Source organism: Protomyctophum parallelum (assembly GCF_964188405.1).
Source record: "Protomyctophum parallelum genome assembly, chromosome: 11".
Lineage (NCBI taxonomy): Eukaryota > Metazoa > Chordata > Actinopteri > Myctophiformes > Myctophidae > Protomyctophum > Protomyctophum parallelum.
In genome coordinates, this window is record NC_139707.1 from 40,135,990 (window position 1) to 40,152,036 (window position 16,047).

Genomic DNA, 16,047 nt, shown 5'->3' on the forward strand with positions numbered 1-16,047 from the left:
CAATTTCATGAATATGGTAGAGCAGGGGGGAAAGGTGAAATATATTACCTGTATACATAACACATCCATTTACTATGAATACCGGCAGACACAAGGTCTCTCATAATGTTTGTTTGAATTGTTTCTCTAGCATTTTGAAATATATGTTGCTGCAGACAGCTTGTCTCTGCTGGATCGGCTGGATGGAAAATATAAATACAAGCATATCCCAGATCAAAATGGAAGCGTAGTGGACTGCTAGGTTCTTTCCCCACTCAGGCTGTTTCCAATGCAATATACATTTCCATCCTAAACTAGAAATGATTGTTCCTGAATGTGTGCAAGCAACAACAACTAAATTGTAGTATAGTACAAATGCAGTGAAGGTCCCAACAATCTGTGCGTCGTGTAGGAATTACTGACAAATAATTTGAATAAAGATTTTATTGTCAAAGTCATGTGACCAAATAGTTTTGAGGATTTCTCTCTCCAAATAAAGGGTGTGCATGTAGGCACAATTCCGATCTCATCCAGATCTGGTCCATATGCCTAATGCACTTTGCTCTATGGGACTCTTCCTGCCGTCGCATGAAATGCAGACCAGCCTCTCTGTAGTGAAAATATTAAGAACGTTTTAGCTAAACCTACTCACCAATACAAAGGCAGCTTGTGTAATTAGAAAGCCTACTTTCCTTAGTGGACGCACTCTGAGCCCATCCAACACATGTATAACATTTACCTTTTGTTTTTCCACTGGAAAAAATACACTTTGTTACTCCACTGCGGCCTCTACCATTATTGGCAAGAGAAAACCTCAGACAAGATTTTTCGTTCCGGTGAGAGAAAATCCCTTTCTGGCCAAAGTACATGTGGTGGGGGTCTCAGAGTGCATCAACTATGGTAAAACTATAGAGACAACGCTAATATCGGAATAGTGATATATTATTGATTGCAGCTGTTACAATTCCAAACATGCAGCCACTTTAATTACTATATTAGTAGCTTAATGACTATAGTAATACAAATTATTGTCTTTTTATGTCCAATGTTTAAGTTCATAAAGTTAACATAAGTAAACAATGCAGTTGAAATCAACTTTTGTGTGACCAGTAGGGCATTAATTACAAAAATAGTTAAAATACAGAGATAAGAGGTTTCTGCCTGACAGTATGCAATGTGGCATGAGTGTGGAAATAATATAGTAGCCCTCTCCATCATCAAAGTTGCCCACCCAATGATGTATATGCTGCAGCGAATATGCTGTAGCCCTAATCTTCCCGTTAAAAACAATCCTGAATCGGGCCTGGTGGTGTCCCACAAATTCCTAAACTTATAGTTTTGAAAAGGTTAGCCTTAATAATATGCGAGATCTTATTGGTTATGGCTGTGTTAGTCACTCTTTGATGCAGAGCATAGCGTCCAGCAGTCTGTCTGTGTGTCGTATGTGTGCTGTGGTGAAGCCATGGCTCTTCAGCAGGAGGCTGTATTCTGTGGCGCTCCTCTGTCTCCCGTCAGTCATGCTGAGAGCCTGGAGAAGCCCGCGACTCGGCCCTCTTCGGTCTTCATCCAGAAAGATCTCACTGATCAGGAGCCCACAGTCTGGCAGAACATGTAAGCACATAACATGGAAGTAGCCTACTACATGTATGGTGTGCAAAAGACACTAGCGCTAGTATGTCATAAGAGCATAATAGCCACTGTTTGAATATGGTCAGTTATGTTTGTTTATGACATCAGCAAAACAGTGTGTGAATATGGTCCTCACTCTCTCTCACACACACACACGCACGCACGCACGCACGCACGCACGCACGCACGCACGCACGCACGCACGCACGCACGCACACACACACACACACACACACACACACACACACACACACACACACACACACACACACACACACACACACACACACACACACACACACACACACACACACACACACACACACACACACACACACACACACACACACAAAACTAGCATTCGAGTGATACAAAATATTGAACCATCATTGTGAGTCCCTGAGCTTAATTACCTGGTGTGCAAGCATCTGAAATTTTACTGAGCAAGGTATGCACGTTCTCTTCCGACCAGTCATGGAGGATTCTCGCCAAGATGTACAAGTCTGCTTTGGGCAGCTCATCCTTAAAGAAATCTCCTGCGAAATGTAGTGAAAATGAAATGAGCAATAATTACCACTTGGAAAATACAGATTATGTCCTGTGACTCCTGTTAGAGTTCACACTAAAGCCACCAGACTTGCATTGATGAAGAGAATTAGTTCACACAAACTGACCTGCAACAAATGATACCCTGTTGTCCATGTTCAGTGGGCGGAAGTGCCCGCTCATCTCAACAACCTCGGGCAAGTCAAACACAGTCACAGTTAACCCAGGGTGGGCACTGGCAAGCTCATATGCTATGGCACCAGTACATCCTGCAGAAAAAACAATACAAACGTTAAGTGACATATATATCTCAGAATCCTGTAAACGTGACTCTACTAATAAGTCAGAACACGCCTTTAGAATTCAACGCCATCTCCCTACTACAGTACCTCCAAGGTCACACGCCGTTTTAAATCTGGAAAGATCAAAGGCTGTTGCTACAGCTTGCCCCGTCACTGTGACAACGCTGTGCATGGCTTTCATGAATCTCAGCTTGACCTCGTGTCTGTTGTAATAAGAATCCTGTGAAAATGGTCACAAACAGAAGTGCAGGGGTTAGACAGACCAGTATGGACCTCATGTTTCTACCAGTATGGACATCAATATTCCATCCACATCTTAAATATGTCTATCTGCATTGGAAGGCAGTCACCTCAAACAGGTTGTTAGGCTTCTTGCCAAAGACCTTCTCATGTTGGTTGGTTCCGTCCCTGACAGCATCCTCAAGATGAGAGAAGATGGGCCACACCAGCTCGTTACAGTGCTGGATGTAGCCTTGCAGAGTGAGGGGAGCATCTGACCACAAGAATCTCTCAGCCAGGTCTGTGTTCTCATAAACTGGCTTCTGGTATGCTGACCGAGGGGGGGAGCCAACAAATTATTATTTAATGACAAAAGGTTTATATTCAGAAGATACAACCAACCATTATGTCCAGCCAGATGCATCCAGCTCATACCGAATATAGCTACAAAATGTGGGGTTTTGCGATCAACCACATAGTTTGCCTAAAAGATGTTATGGTGAATTTTTATGATGCATTGATTTACACATTCAGTGGCCTCTGGATGTTGATAACAGTGTAGCGTTGCCACACAGGTTATGAAGAATTTATTTTAATAACAACATTTAAAAGTACATGTTGTATTATTTAATATTTCTAATTAACGCCATCTGTCAAGGGTAAGGTGACATATTCTGTGCTGTCTACGTTGTGATTTTGTTATTATTTGGGGGGTTTTAAAGACTATGTTTATGATTTGATATCATTTGATTTGAGTGACACGGGTCTGGAGTTGGATTGATGCCCATAAAGTAGGCGCCGGTTACCAGCCTGAGGAGACCTGCCGGGGAGAGACAAACAAACAGGGAGTCTACGAGGGACCTGTATACGTTTTCTCTTTAATACCTCGTTAAGCAAAGCTATAGCTACACGAACGATTGCGCTCACGGTTCGAGGAGGCTCGAGACAATCTTCAGCAACTGGTGAGATCGTTCGGCTTTTATTTATTTCAACATCCCGCGAGGATCCGAGGTTTTGTTCTTCCTCTTCTTTTGGAGTAGCCTACCTTCAACTGGATTACGTTCGCTACAGGGATGTATTAAGTTTCGTTCATCTACTTTGCTTTATAGTGAGTTTTACGTTGGGGAGGGAACTCTTGGAGAAACAGACTGTCACTTGTTTGGAAACAACCACGGAACGATACTAAACAATAAGCGAGCGAGCGCGTGCATGCGTGCACGAGGCACGGACATTCACTTCGATTCATTCATTTACCCAACACTGCTTAAGCGGTCTGTATTATGTTGATTCCTTGAGTTGATGAGATAAACGGGTCATAATAACTTGAGTTTTGTTTCTGACTGTATTTACTGCTTGCTTATTTAGGCTATTTCTTTGCATTCCACTTTATCAGTTGTATCCTAAGAGGAGATCATTCACAACCCGTGATTTAATAATTAGTAGCAGTGATATAAATATCTGACCGTTACATATGGTGGCCCATACGGGGAATTTAAATTGATTCCGTTTTGGTTTGGTTTTGTATTTTTGGCCTGCAATATGGCAACAAGAAAAGTGAATACAGTCAAGTTCACTCATTTAATTTCCTCTATTCATGATGAGATGTCAACTTTGTTGCAAGAGTTGTATGTAGAGGATAAGAATCAAATGACCCTACAGGGTAAAGCACCTGTTGAAAATAATGATGAGTATGACCATGATGATGATGCCCATGATGATGATGACCATGATGATGATGATGATGATGATGACCATGATGATGATGATGATGATGATGATGAAATTGGAGATTTTGAGGCACTGTGTTGCGAGCTTAAGAGGGAAGTGAAGGTTCTGAAGGCTGAAAATGAGGAATTTAAGAGAGAATTAAATGATCTGAGGGAACAGGTGGTGAAGCTGGAAACTGATTTCAGAGATTCTGTAAATAGTGCAGTTAACAGGGAAATCCACTTGAGGCAGTCTTTTGATGCTGCTATAACCACGCTGAGAGCAGACATACATACGCTGGAGAGGGAAACTGTGAGCTGATGTGGATGACAGTTTGAGGAGAGAGCTAGCTAGCTTGAAACCCACTAACACACCCCTGACAACCAGACCCACAGCCGTGTCCACTGATGTCAGCCTCATGCCACTTGCACCCGGCAGTCTGCCTGGTGCACATTCACTCTCCTCTCCGGATCTCCTCTTCCACGCATCAACTCCAGGCGAGGTGAGAAGTGTCTCGACCAACAACACCGAGGCCCAAGCTCCTGAGTCGTCGTCGTCAGCTGGGGCATCCCCTGTGGCGCTGGTAAACATCCCAGACGGGACCAATAGGCTCCGTGTGGACCACAGGAGGGTGGCTGCCGGGACTTCACAAGACGCTCATCCGACGCCCATCATCAGCGACATTTTGAGAGAAGCCTCTGCAGAGAGCTACTTTGACTTACCAACCTCCTTGGAAGAACTGGCCCTGGCACAAGGGAAGGACCAGGGTGTGAGGGACTTGAGGAAGGACAGCGGTCAGTCTACATCTTCACCAGACCGCATCCGCCTCTGTGAGTTCCAGGGGGTACTGTACAGAGGAGTACCTGGCCAGGGAGGGAAATGGCAGGTGATCGTTCCTCAGTCTCTGGTGCCGGGGGTTCCTCCGGTACCTTCATCAGAAACCCTTCGGTGGTCATCGGGGGAGACTGAAGACCCTCTTGAGAGTGATGGAGGTGGCCTGGTGGCCAAGTGTCCGGAAGGACGTGAGGGGTCATACGAAGGCCTGTGTGACATGTCGGCAGGACGAGGCAAAGAACACTAAGCCATCACCGTTACCGAACACCCGCCTTGACCAGAGGGGTCCAGGTTCAAGGAGAAGCCCTGCCAATGTTTACCTCCTGGTGAAGAAGAGACAGCGGAAGTGGGCGGAGGAGGTCAGGGGGAGAGTGGGTGTGCACCAGGCTAGACAAGTTAGGCCAGAGAATGCCCGCAGGAAAGTAGGCCACTTTCAGCAGGGTGACCTAGTCGGGTCAGATCGCGTCCTCTCTCACCAGGCCAACAAAACATCCTCTGCCATGCTAGCGCCTGAGTGGGAAGGACCAGCAAAAAATAGGAAAGAGACTTATCTGATTGTGATGGGAAAACCCACCTGATGAGCAGGATTATGTGTTGGTGGTGAATATTATTAAATGCTATGTATTTGTACCAAACCCTAGATGCCACTGGCTGGAGGGGGGGGGGGTCTATGTAGCGTTGCCACACAGGTTATGAATAATTTATTTTAATATCAACATTTAAAAGTACATTATTGTATTATTTAATATTTCTAATTAACGCCATCTGTCAAGGGTAAGGTCCTATATATTCTGTGCTGTCTACGTTGTGATTTTGTTATTATTTGGGGGGTTTTAAAGATTATGATTTGAGTGACATGGGTCTGGAGTTGGATTGACGCCCATAAAGTAGGCGTCGGTTACCGGCCTGAGGAGACCTGACGGGGAGAGACAAACAAACAGGGAGTCTACGAGGGACCTGTATACGTTTTCTCTTTAATACCTCGTTAAGCAAAGCTATAGCTACACGAACGATTGCGCTCACGGTTCGAGGAGGCTCGAGACATTCTTCAGCAACTGGTGAGATCGTTCAGCTTTTATTTATTTATTTCAACATCCCGCGAGGATCCGAGGTTTTGTTCTTCCTCTTCTTTTGGAGTAGCCTACCTTCAACTGGATTACGTTCGCTACGGGGATGTATTAAGTTTCGTTCATCTACTTTGCTTTATAGGGAGTTTTACGTTGGGGAGGGAACTCTTGGAGAAACAGACTGTCACTTGTTTGGAAACAACCACGGAACGATACTAAACAATAAGCGAGCGTGCGCATGCGTGCGTGAGACACAGACATTTGCTTCGCTTCGATTCATTCATTTACCCAACACTGCTTAAGCTGTCTGTATTATGTTGATTCCTTGAGTTGATGAGATAAACGGGTCATAATAACTTGAGTTTTGTTTCTGACTGTATTTACTGCTTGCTTATTTAGGCTATTTCTTTGCATTCCACTTTATCAGTTGTATCCTAAGAGGAGATCATTCACAACCCGTGATTTAATAATTAGTAGCAGTGATATAAATATCTGACCGTTACAACAGTATGAGAACAGAAGAGTTAACCAGTTCTTTCTGGGCCCATAACAAAACTTCTTTCAAAAGTAAGGTTAATCTGTTCAGAAGTTATGTGTATTTTTTTGGTCTACATCCACTGCCACACCACATTTTAACCAATCACCATCGGTTCTTTCTTTTAGCCTAGGACCGGCCTTTCCAAGACGTTAAGGATAAGTGATAGTAAAGAAATATCGAGCTAACAGACTCCTTGACGGAGGTAATGACTAAACATATATCCAAGTGCAGACTAACCTCTCTCCTGGCTTTCTAGCAGTCCCAGAGATACACAGGCCTCCAACAAACGTTCAGTTCCTTTCACAGAGGCTTTGATCTCCTGGGCCACCTCTGTTGCTTCCAGCCCCGGTCTGCTGTGTAGCAGGTCAAATACACGCATCTTGGACGCTGTGAACATTGCCTGAAACAGATCAGAAAGGTCACAGAGGCACAAAGACCTTTTTTATAGGGTATAGAATAGTTGTATTGTATAACATGGGCAAACCTTTGAGGCTTTGAATCCGTCCATCAGCTCAATTAATCGCCTCAAGTCCTCTTTGGTATTTGCGTGGTCCTCATGTTCTTGCAGGTTAAACTCATTCACATGCCCTCTGGTGGTTACCAGTGGTAATGTTGCATCTTCAAAGTCTTGTAACTCTGCCACTCTACTCTCTTTAGATAGGCTGTTGACCAAAGTCCAGGAGCTGTCACCCACTCCACTTTCACTGTCCTGTCTTTTCACCTAGATTGGGGTGGAAGGGGGGGGGGTCACAATAAAAATGGCACAATAGCTAAGAGAGGAGCAAATTATATAATTCCACTTCATATCAGAATTAAACTCTACCTTATGGGCTGGACTTTCAGAGGGGCTGTTCTGGACGTGGATGTCTGCCTTGTCTGGAGAGCTGTGACACGTTTGATTAGCAGGTGGGCCACTAATGGTTGGGCTGGGTGGCGGGCTGTGTTTGGCAGGAGAGCTCGTTAGTGCCGGACTAGCTGGAGGACTGTGGTTCATATGGTTGGCTGGGGGGGGACTAGTGAGTGTCGGCGTGGTTTGAGTGCTGTTGTCGCTCAGGCATACAGAAGCACTCTCCAGGTCTAGGGAGGATGGAGGTCGGTTGTAGATCAAGTCTAGTTGCTTGCAGAAGTGGTTGAGGGGGAAACCGACAACATTGAGAAAGTCTCCATGGACGTATTCAACCAGCATTCCACCCAGGGCCTGGATACCATAGCCACCAGCCTTATCCCTAACACACAGAACAACATACAGAAAAGATCATGCAACACATACACTCACATTATTGACATTATTGGAGGTGTTAATGTGTACGGTCATGTACAGTGACAGTCTCAGCATATTTCAGTACAAATAATTTAGAGCTCCATTACATACATAGCAACCCAATTTTCCAAATCCATGTCAATGCACTCTGTAACACTACATCAATCATTTATTTCTGACTGAATAGAGCCAAAAGGGACATTTATTGCATCAAAGTCCAGCAAAGCAGCAGGTTTATAATGTTTGCAATTCCTGGAGTTCCAAGATGACCCCCTCCCCCCCCCAAACTAAGCTGTTGCATGGCGAGGTTACAAATCAATAATAGGTTCAGGAAGCATTCACACTCACATGGGTTCACCACTGTTAATGTATTCCCACAGCATATCTTCTGAGAGATCAGCAAACTTCACCTTTGTTTCTTCATAGAAGTCAATCATCTGATAATCGAGCTCTTCATCTGGCGGAGAAGTGACAACCGTTATGAGGCCGTTAGGGGAACTAAAAAAAGATTTTGATTTGCACACTAGATTACATTTTGACTTACGAATTTCGTGGCATAGGATAATAGCTACTCCAGTGACAACACTATGCTCTTTACCACTCAAGCTGGAAAAGGGAGACAAAGTTACAAGAGGGACGGATGTTCTTTCTATGTCATGTCTTGAGTGTTGAGATTGACAAACAATCTCAAAAACACTAACCTTGAAAGCATCCGGTAGGCATCATGCTTATCCACCGGCTTTTCCAGAATCAAGCCATCTACTGTCTTGAGGGAAGAACATAATACATTGAAACTAGCCAGAATAGACATTTCTTTTGATTTTAAAACCATGTATCTTGCAGATCTGGGAGGACTTCACTTTGCAAAGCAGGATCAGTATCTAATGAGGGTATTGCTGGTGGCATCCAAAAAAGCCTTAACAAAAAAGTGGCTTACAAATGTTATACCAACTATAAATGAATGGATTGATTTAATCTATGGTATATTTATTATGGAAAGATTTACATTCAGCTTTAGAGGCCAGGTTGAAGTCTTCACAGATAACTGGTTTAGATGGATTGCTCATATCTCGACAATGAGATCTGATTTTGTTTAAATTCATTTGTTTAACCTGTAGAAGCAGATACACCTGTTTGAGGTACTTATTTATGAACATCAATAGAGAAGAGAGGCAGTTTTTCCCCCTTGTGTGTATTGTATGTATATTGTCTTTTTTGTATTGTCTGTATTGTCAATTGTCAGTCGTTTCGTTTTCATGTTTGTCTGATTAAAATTCAATAAAAAGTCAATTGAAAAAAAAAGAAACTAGCCAGAATAAATGCAAACGAATTCAAATTATTCTATGTCGTTATTTCTCTTACCACAATGGTATCTGCTCCAATCACCATGTCTGGAGTCTTCAGATGTTTCTAAAGCAAGCGAAAAAACTAAATGTTCCGGTTAAGTTGCAAAATCAGTGATTTTATTGTGTTGAACAAACAGCAACATTTTGTTTCTAGATCACTCGACTCGACACAATACAATCTCACATGCTTATGGATAGGTCATTGTAGAGCTACTCACAAAATGCATTCTCTTGGCCACCTCCAGAGCTTTCTGCTTTGCCGTCTCAACAGCATACTGATGCGGTTCTTTGAAAAGTCTCTTGTCAAGGGTTTCTTTGAACCAGGACGGCACCACTTCAAATCGTAATCCCTGCCACACATTGGAGTCAACATGGCCACAAAATAATTATCATTGGCATCGATCTTTCTGTACTAATTCTCATGTCTGATTTACTAGTTGCAAGCTGGTGATGCACACATATAACTACTTAAAACTCTGTACATAGAGTAACTGACTTGAGTTGCACACAACTTGGTGCTATTCTTTCACTCTACACCAAATGTCTTCGCCACAAATAGCCAATCTACAAGCTCACAACAATCACGTTGCGATGCGCTGCGAGCTTGTAGATCGGCTATTTTTGGTGGGCGTTCCCCCCAGAATAGGGATGTCGGGGTTCAGGTGGTAAAAACCACTGCAACACCTAAGCAGATCAGAGTATAGCTCATGACTTTATTGAGCAGTAGGTAGCTTCTTACCACATTGGTGAGAATCTCCAGTCTCCTTGGAGAAGCGCTGGCCAGCACCACCAGCTTGCCAGTGAGCTTGGAAATCACAGGGTTCATCACCATGGCGGCCTTCTCCTCGCTGCCCTTTCGCTGTAGAACAAAGTTAAACATTGAAAACGTTGGCACAGTTGTGTCAAACAGCCTAGCCCTAGAGACAATGTTGGGTCAGATGACTACAGCTGTCGAGTTATGTGTTACCACTGAAGTCAAGACCCACAATTCACATGCGAGTGTGCATGTGACACTGTAATGTATGCAACGTAGACAATGAACTACAGTTTGTCCTGAAAGCAATTTCCCACTCATTGTAACTGGTGCCTCAAGGCACGCATGTAAATAACGGGTACAACTTTTCAAACAATTGCATCCAATGCTCATGTTAATGCGTGCCTACACCCTACGCTGTGCCAATCTATCCCAATCTTCCGCCGTAGTCTGAAAACCCACCTTTTCAGACTCCATCATGGCCCATATCACTTACCCTACCCCCTTAGATAGCATTTCTGTAGACTGAGATAGCGTTTGATACAGACTTATAGCATGTTATGTAGACAGCACTATAATTGCATTGTATGTAGTCATAGCACGTCATAGTACATGTATAGCATAGTATAGTATATATGTATAGTTTCATTATATAGATATTCCACTGTTACGTTCTTAGCTTACACATGTTTCATGATAAATGCTTTTTATGTGATGTATTCCCATGCTTTTTTGTTCTTGCTTAATGTAAATCGCTCTGGATTTAAAGCGTCTGCTAAATACCTAAATTGTAAATTGTAATCTATCCTCAAGTGGGGTTTTGATGAAGATGCAGCATATTAATAATTCAGGATGAATGATGATATACATTTTCAGGTAGGCTATGTTTGGAATAAAATCATTGATTTAGTGATAGAAACTCGCATGCATAAGAATACTATGTTTAAATAAATTCTAAATTATATCAGTTATAGCTTTAGCTCTGCTGTTCTGGCAGCCTATTGCAATGGAGAAAGATAGATGATGAGCATAATAATTTGCACAGATCTCATTTAGCTAAAGGCCAGTCAGTTCACACTTCACACACAGTTCACTTAATGCGCATGCAGCAACTCCGTGGAACATGCAACTATACTTGTAAGCAACCAATGCCATTATATTGCAGTTGCATGATAGGCGTGGAAAATGTTTTGTTGCAAGGAGTTGCGAGAACTTGCGACTATAGTTGCATTGGTGCGCGGTCTGCTGCGGTCTCTAATGTTGCGTGCACACGGGCAGACGCAAAGACGCAGGCTACCATTCATTCATTGTCAATGGAAGCCAGCGACATGACGATGAAAGACGCAACGATGCATGTAGTTTCCCCAAATGATACTCCCGTTGTCTTTGCGTCTGCCCGTGTGAACGTATACTAAAGTAGTAAAAGTACTATGTAGCGAAGTTGGCCTTTTTCCGTAGGCGGCGGCCTATTGTATAAAAAAACATAACGTGTAACCTTTAAGTGTTGTCATTAGACATCGTTCATTCATGATGTAAAAGTACACTACAAAGTTACTCACCTACCAACAGAAGGCTTCAAGGCAGTTTGGAAACTGAATGAAATGAACCTTTCTTTTTACTAGATTGTTTACTATGCAGCGTGACAGCGCATACGTGATGACGTATCAGCGTCGTATGCATGAGAAGGGGAGAGAAGGGGGAGGAGGAGGGGGGGGGGGGGGGGGGCTTATACTCTATGGGGGGGGGGGGGGGGTAGAGTTCAAAGAGTGAGCGACTGAGACTACTTTCACATTCTAAAAAAAGACAAGATCTAAACTATGTATCTTTAGAGCTTGTCATGTCAGCTAGGGTCTTCGGTGTAAGTATTATTGCAAACTGCTTCTGTTCCTAATATCTCTTAGCTTCCTTTTCTTTTTTGCATAACATTAAGAAGCAGAAAATAAATACATATATATTACGAGTTATTATGTTTCAGGTAATTTGGCATTCTATTGCATATTTTATTTGCATGATACAATTAACAGTTCAGAAATACACATACTGTAGCCTACATACAAAAACAATGAATAATCAAATGATACACATATTTCCTTTAACGAAACTCGCAAAAGCTGTGATGTGTGATGTGGAAAACAAAGGATGTTGCAAAATGTCATGTGCACACTAATATAACGGTGGACCACACAATGGAAAGTCCCACAAAGTCCCCAAGACCTTTTGTGTTATCCTTTTATGTCTTATCCTTTTATCCTAAATATCTGCAATGTTTTCATTTCTGACTATAATTGATATATAATGACCTGCAAACTACATTAAAACTGACCACATTGGTACTGAGTTTTAAAACCTTGGTGAGCATACAGATCCCCACAATATGTAACTGTTTTTAGATCGTTTTGGAATTTGTCTTAGCTTCTATTTGTAACCTATGTAATTCATATGTAGGCTATACCTTTTGTATTCCTTTTCCTGATCTTCTGATGTATTGTGATGTTCTTTTTACATGATGTTGTATTACTCGACGACACTGAAATTGAGTTTAATTACTCAGTGTCATTTTGAGAATAAATAAAACTTGAATGAATGATATATTCAATCAATCAATCAATCAATCAATCAATCAATCAATCAATCAATCAATCAATCAATCAAAAAACACCACCACCACCTCTACCATCCCCCCAGCTCCAGCAGAAATTTACAAGCTCCTTGCATTGTTCTGGTTGGAGTAGAGACTCTCCCTGTGCTCCAGTCTCACTGTCACTGAGCTATCGCTGTTCAGACTCAGTCGTAGCATTTTCTGCAGCTTCTGCCGGAACTCCTTGGAAGCCAGGTAGTAGATGATGGGGTCCAGGCAGCTGTTCACGCAGCTGAAGGTGAGAGACAGCTTGTAGGCCATGTAGAGGGAGTCCCCGTAGAAGAGCCGGCGCACGGTGTGCGCGACGAGGAGGATGTTGTTCGGGGCAAAGCAGAGGGTGAACACCAGGAGAACAATGGCCGTCAGGCGTATGGCCCTGTCCTTCTGCTCAGTCTTGGAGTCTCTGGACAGCGTGCGTATGACACGGACGTAGCAGAACGTGGTGATGAAGAACGGGAGGAGGAAGAGGACGAAGACCATGGTGAAGATGAAGGCGGCCCAGGCTGCTTTAGACGGCAGCATGTCTCTCTTCAGCATGTCAAAGCAGGTGGTGATTCCCAGGTCCGGAAAGTGGTAGGTGTGGTCCGTGGTCATTAGAGGGTAAAGGACGGCCAGGACCACGGTCCACATGGCGAGGCAGACGAGGATGGGGATGCACTTCGTCTCCTTTGTCTCCCTGTACAGCATAGGCCGGACTATGCCCAGGTAGCGGTCGACACTGATGGCTGTCATGGTCAGGATGGAACAGTACATGTTGGTGAAGAAGACCACAGTCAGAATCCTGTGGGAGACATTATAAAGAGTCAGGGTAGATTTAGTTTATATACAGACATAAAACAGGTTTTAAACATGGCTCACATGACAGCATGAGAACAGAATTCAGAAGTTCATTCGTAAAGTACACACGCTTTCAGCTTCATCAATATTAATGTAAAACCACCGTGTTTTTTGCCTATTATACAAAGCACAAACAACAACAACACAAACAACAACAACAACAAAAGATACCTGCACATGCTGGATCCCAGGGTCCAATTGTATCCTTGCAGCAGATAAATTATTTGGAATGGCAAGGCGACGCCAACCGCCAAGTCTGTAAAGGTCAGGTTGATCATGAAGATGATGGATGGCGTCTTCGGAGACGTGCAGAAGAGGAGGAGGCACATGGAGAGGCCATTGCCAGCTAGATTGAAGACAGTAATGAGGATGTAAATGGCAGAGATGGCGATGCTGGCATCTGTGTTCTGGAACAGTGACAGGGTGGCATTGTCCAGCTTGGTACTGTTAGACATCTCTCATCACCTGTGTGCCTGGGTTTAAACAGAAAGGCAAATGCCTCAGAGGGAATTACAGAGACATGCATTTTGACCTTTGTTTCAAATCTGTATTCTCTACACATCTGAAGAACAAACAACACATTGAAGTTGTATTATGAAACAAAAGGTATCCTTCAATAATTCAAAGTCCCCATTTTTTTAAAGTCTTGATTGGCAATATACAGTAGATGACTATAGATAGAATACTGTACATGTCACTGATATGTCTATACCTCAACGTCAATAACAATTGTCATCAGTGTTGCAATAACAGTCTTGTGCTTGTTCTTGTTATGTGTTATGTTATGCTACTATATCTGTGGTCTTCACACAGGAAATGGGCATGTTTTATTTTGTGGTGAGGCATAGTAACTGCCATTGTAACTGTTGGCACATCTGCTTGAAGCCCTCCAACTACACATTTTTGGATTAGTTCATGCATGCACCTGAATGCTGGAGAAGTTGAATGGGATGTGGTCCGATATATATATATATCTAAATATTGAATCAAGTAAAAAAAAAAGTCTGGGGTAGACCACAGAAGTTAAAAAAAAAATGTGTAAACTGCAGACTTGCAAAGAAAAGGATTCCAGTGTTTTAACATGAAGTAAATTGTTAAATTGAGATATATCAACCATGTACTGTAGTGAAACACTACTGTAGTCTACACAAAAAAGATGCATGCATTTAATTCTGTCTGACAAGAAGCAGGGATAAAGGTACACCTGCCACCAAAGATTGAAATGAATGAAGTTGGTGATATCAAGAACAGACTATATGCATGGATTCCACCCCGGCCCTACCCAACAAATTGGAGTATCTAATAAAAACGAATAGAATAGTATAGCACATCACTTAGTTCGGGTGCTGGGTTGGAAAGTGACATCAGAAAAAGAAGAATAAACCTGCACACTCATCTGCTCCAATGTAACATTACATTGGAGCAGATGAGTATGCGGCTATTCTTCTTTCTCTAGTATCTAATAAATACACAAAATAATTGTGAATCTTTGTTCACATTCCTTCATGGATTTATCTTCCTTGCAATTCTGAGACACAACAAATGTAATTTGTTATTGTAGTGACTATAATAGAACTTCCTTGCCAGTCCATGGTGCTAATAGCTCTAAAAGTGGTAAGTGGCTTACCACTTTGGCTTGTGTGGCTTGTAATCGGGGGAACCGCTTTTGGTGCTAATATATACAGTAGCCTATATAGCATCAATCTTTAAAGGTGGTGCTATATACATTGAACCATTAGAGGTTCAGTAATGGCTGGCAGGCATGTCTCTTTTGAGGTCAATGGAATATTTCCTTGGACATAGGGCCAAGGAAACATAGGGCCTTCAATGAGGCATTCACATTGAGAACTAATATACTTTGTTATCCTTTATGGTGTTGAAATGTTAAAATATTGTAATATCACTCCATTGTTCTAATGTACAGTATCTAAAGCTATTTGCTACACCTCAAAAGGTTTACTATATCGTCATTATCTATAAATATTATAATACTTTTAGCATTAGCATTGTATTATTAAACTGAAAGAAAGTAAATCAAACTAAAAGTTGAAGTCAGTTGAGTACTCACCTACTGTATAAGAAGACCACAGAAACAATTAAGGTAGAGTTGACATGTGATCCAGTTTTCGATGAAAGCATACAGGCACTGTATACGATGGACAGAGGAAACAAGGTCGTTTGGCTGTTACTGTACATGAGGAAGTGACTTGTGTCGTTCACTGCCAACCCCACACACATCCAGTACAGAAATGATTTTTTTTGCTGTTATCTGGAGGCCCACCAGACCAGTAAGAGTGAGACTGCACTCTATCTTATCATGTTGAGATAGAAGACACAGAAGCCCATATTCCTTTTTTTTGCTGAAAAATGTAATGCCCTCTTTTTCATAA

The 16,047-nt window shown here is 42.5% G+C and overlaps 2 protein-coding genes across 4 annotated transcripts; both read right to left on the reverse strand.

Moving 5' to 3' along the window:
• Positions 1-421: 421 nt before the first annotated feature.
• asmtl (acetylserotonin O-methyltransferase-like) lies at positions 422-11,801 on the reverse strand. Of its 3 annotated transcripts, none has more exons than XM_083776296.1 (15): positions 11,742-11,801; positions 10,168-10,287; positions 9,647-9,778; positions 9,445-9,492; positions 8,784-8,848; positions 8,627-8,688; positions 8,431-8,539; positions 7,645-8,047; positions 7,306-7,542; positions 7,059-7,221; positions 2,807-3,006; positions 2,544-2,676; positions 2,283-2,423; positions 2,022-2,144; positions 422-1,578 (listed from the first exon to the last, which is right to left on the reverse strand). In XM_083776296.1, exons 2-15 carry the CDS (start codon positions 10,258-10,260, stop codon positions 1,373-1,375), a joined length of 2,115 nt encoding a protein of 704 aa, XP_083632422.1. In that variant the 5' UTR covers positions 10,261-10,287; positions 11,742-11,801; the 3' UTR covers positions 422-1,372. The 3 variants fall into 3 exon arrangements, with proteins under 3 accessions (XP_083632422.1, XP_083632423.1, XP_083632421.1); XM_083776297.1 differs by having other exon boundaries at positions 11,746-11,784; XM_083776295.1 differs by lacking the exon at positions 11,742-11,801 and having other exon boundaries at positions 10,168-10,289.
• A 1,054-nt stretch (positions 11,802-12,855) lies between these two features.
• On the reverse strand, positions 12,856-15,780 carry p2ry8 (P2Y receptor family member 8). Its single transcript, XM_083776062.1, has 3 exons — positions 15,726-15,780; positions 13,829-14,130; positions 12,856-13,601 (listed from the first exon to the last, which is right to left on the reverse strand). The coding sequence occupies exons 2-3, from the start codon at positions 14,110-14,112 to the stop codon at positions 12,881-12,883; spliced, it is 1,005 nt and encodes a 334-aa protein (XP_083632188.1). The 5' UTR covers positions 14,113-14,130; positions 15,726-15,780; the 3' UTR covers positions 12,856-12,880.
• Between the last annotated feature and the right edge of the window lie 267 nt (positions 15,781-16,047).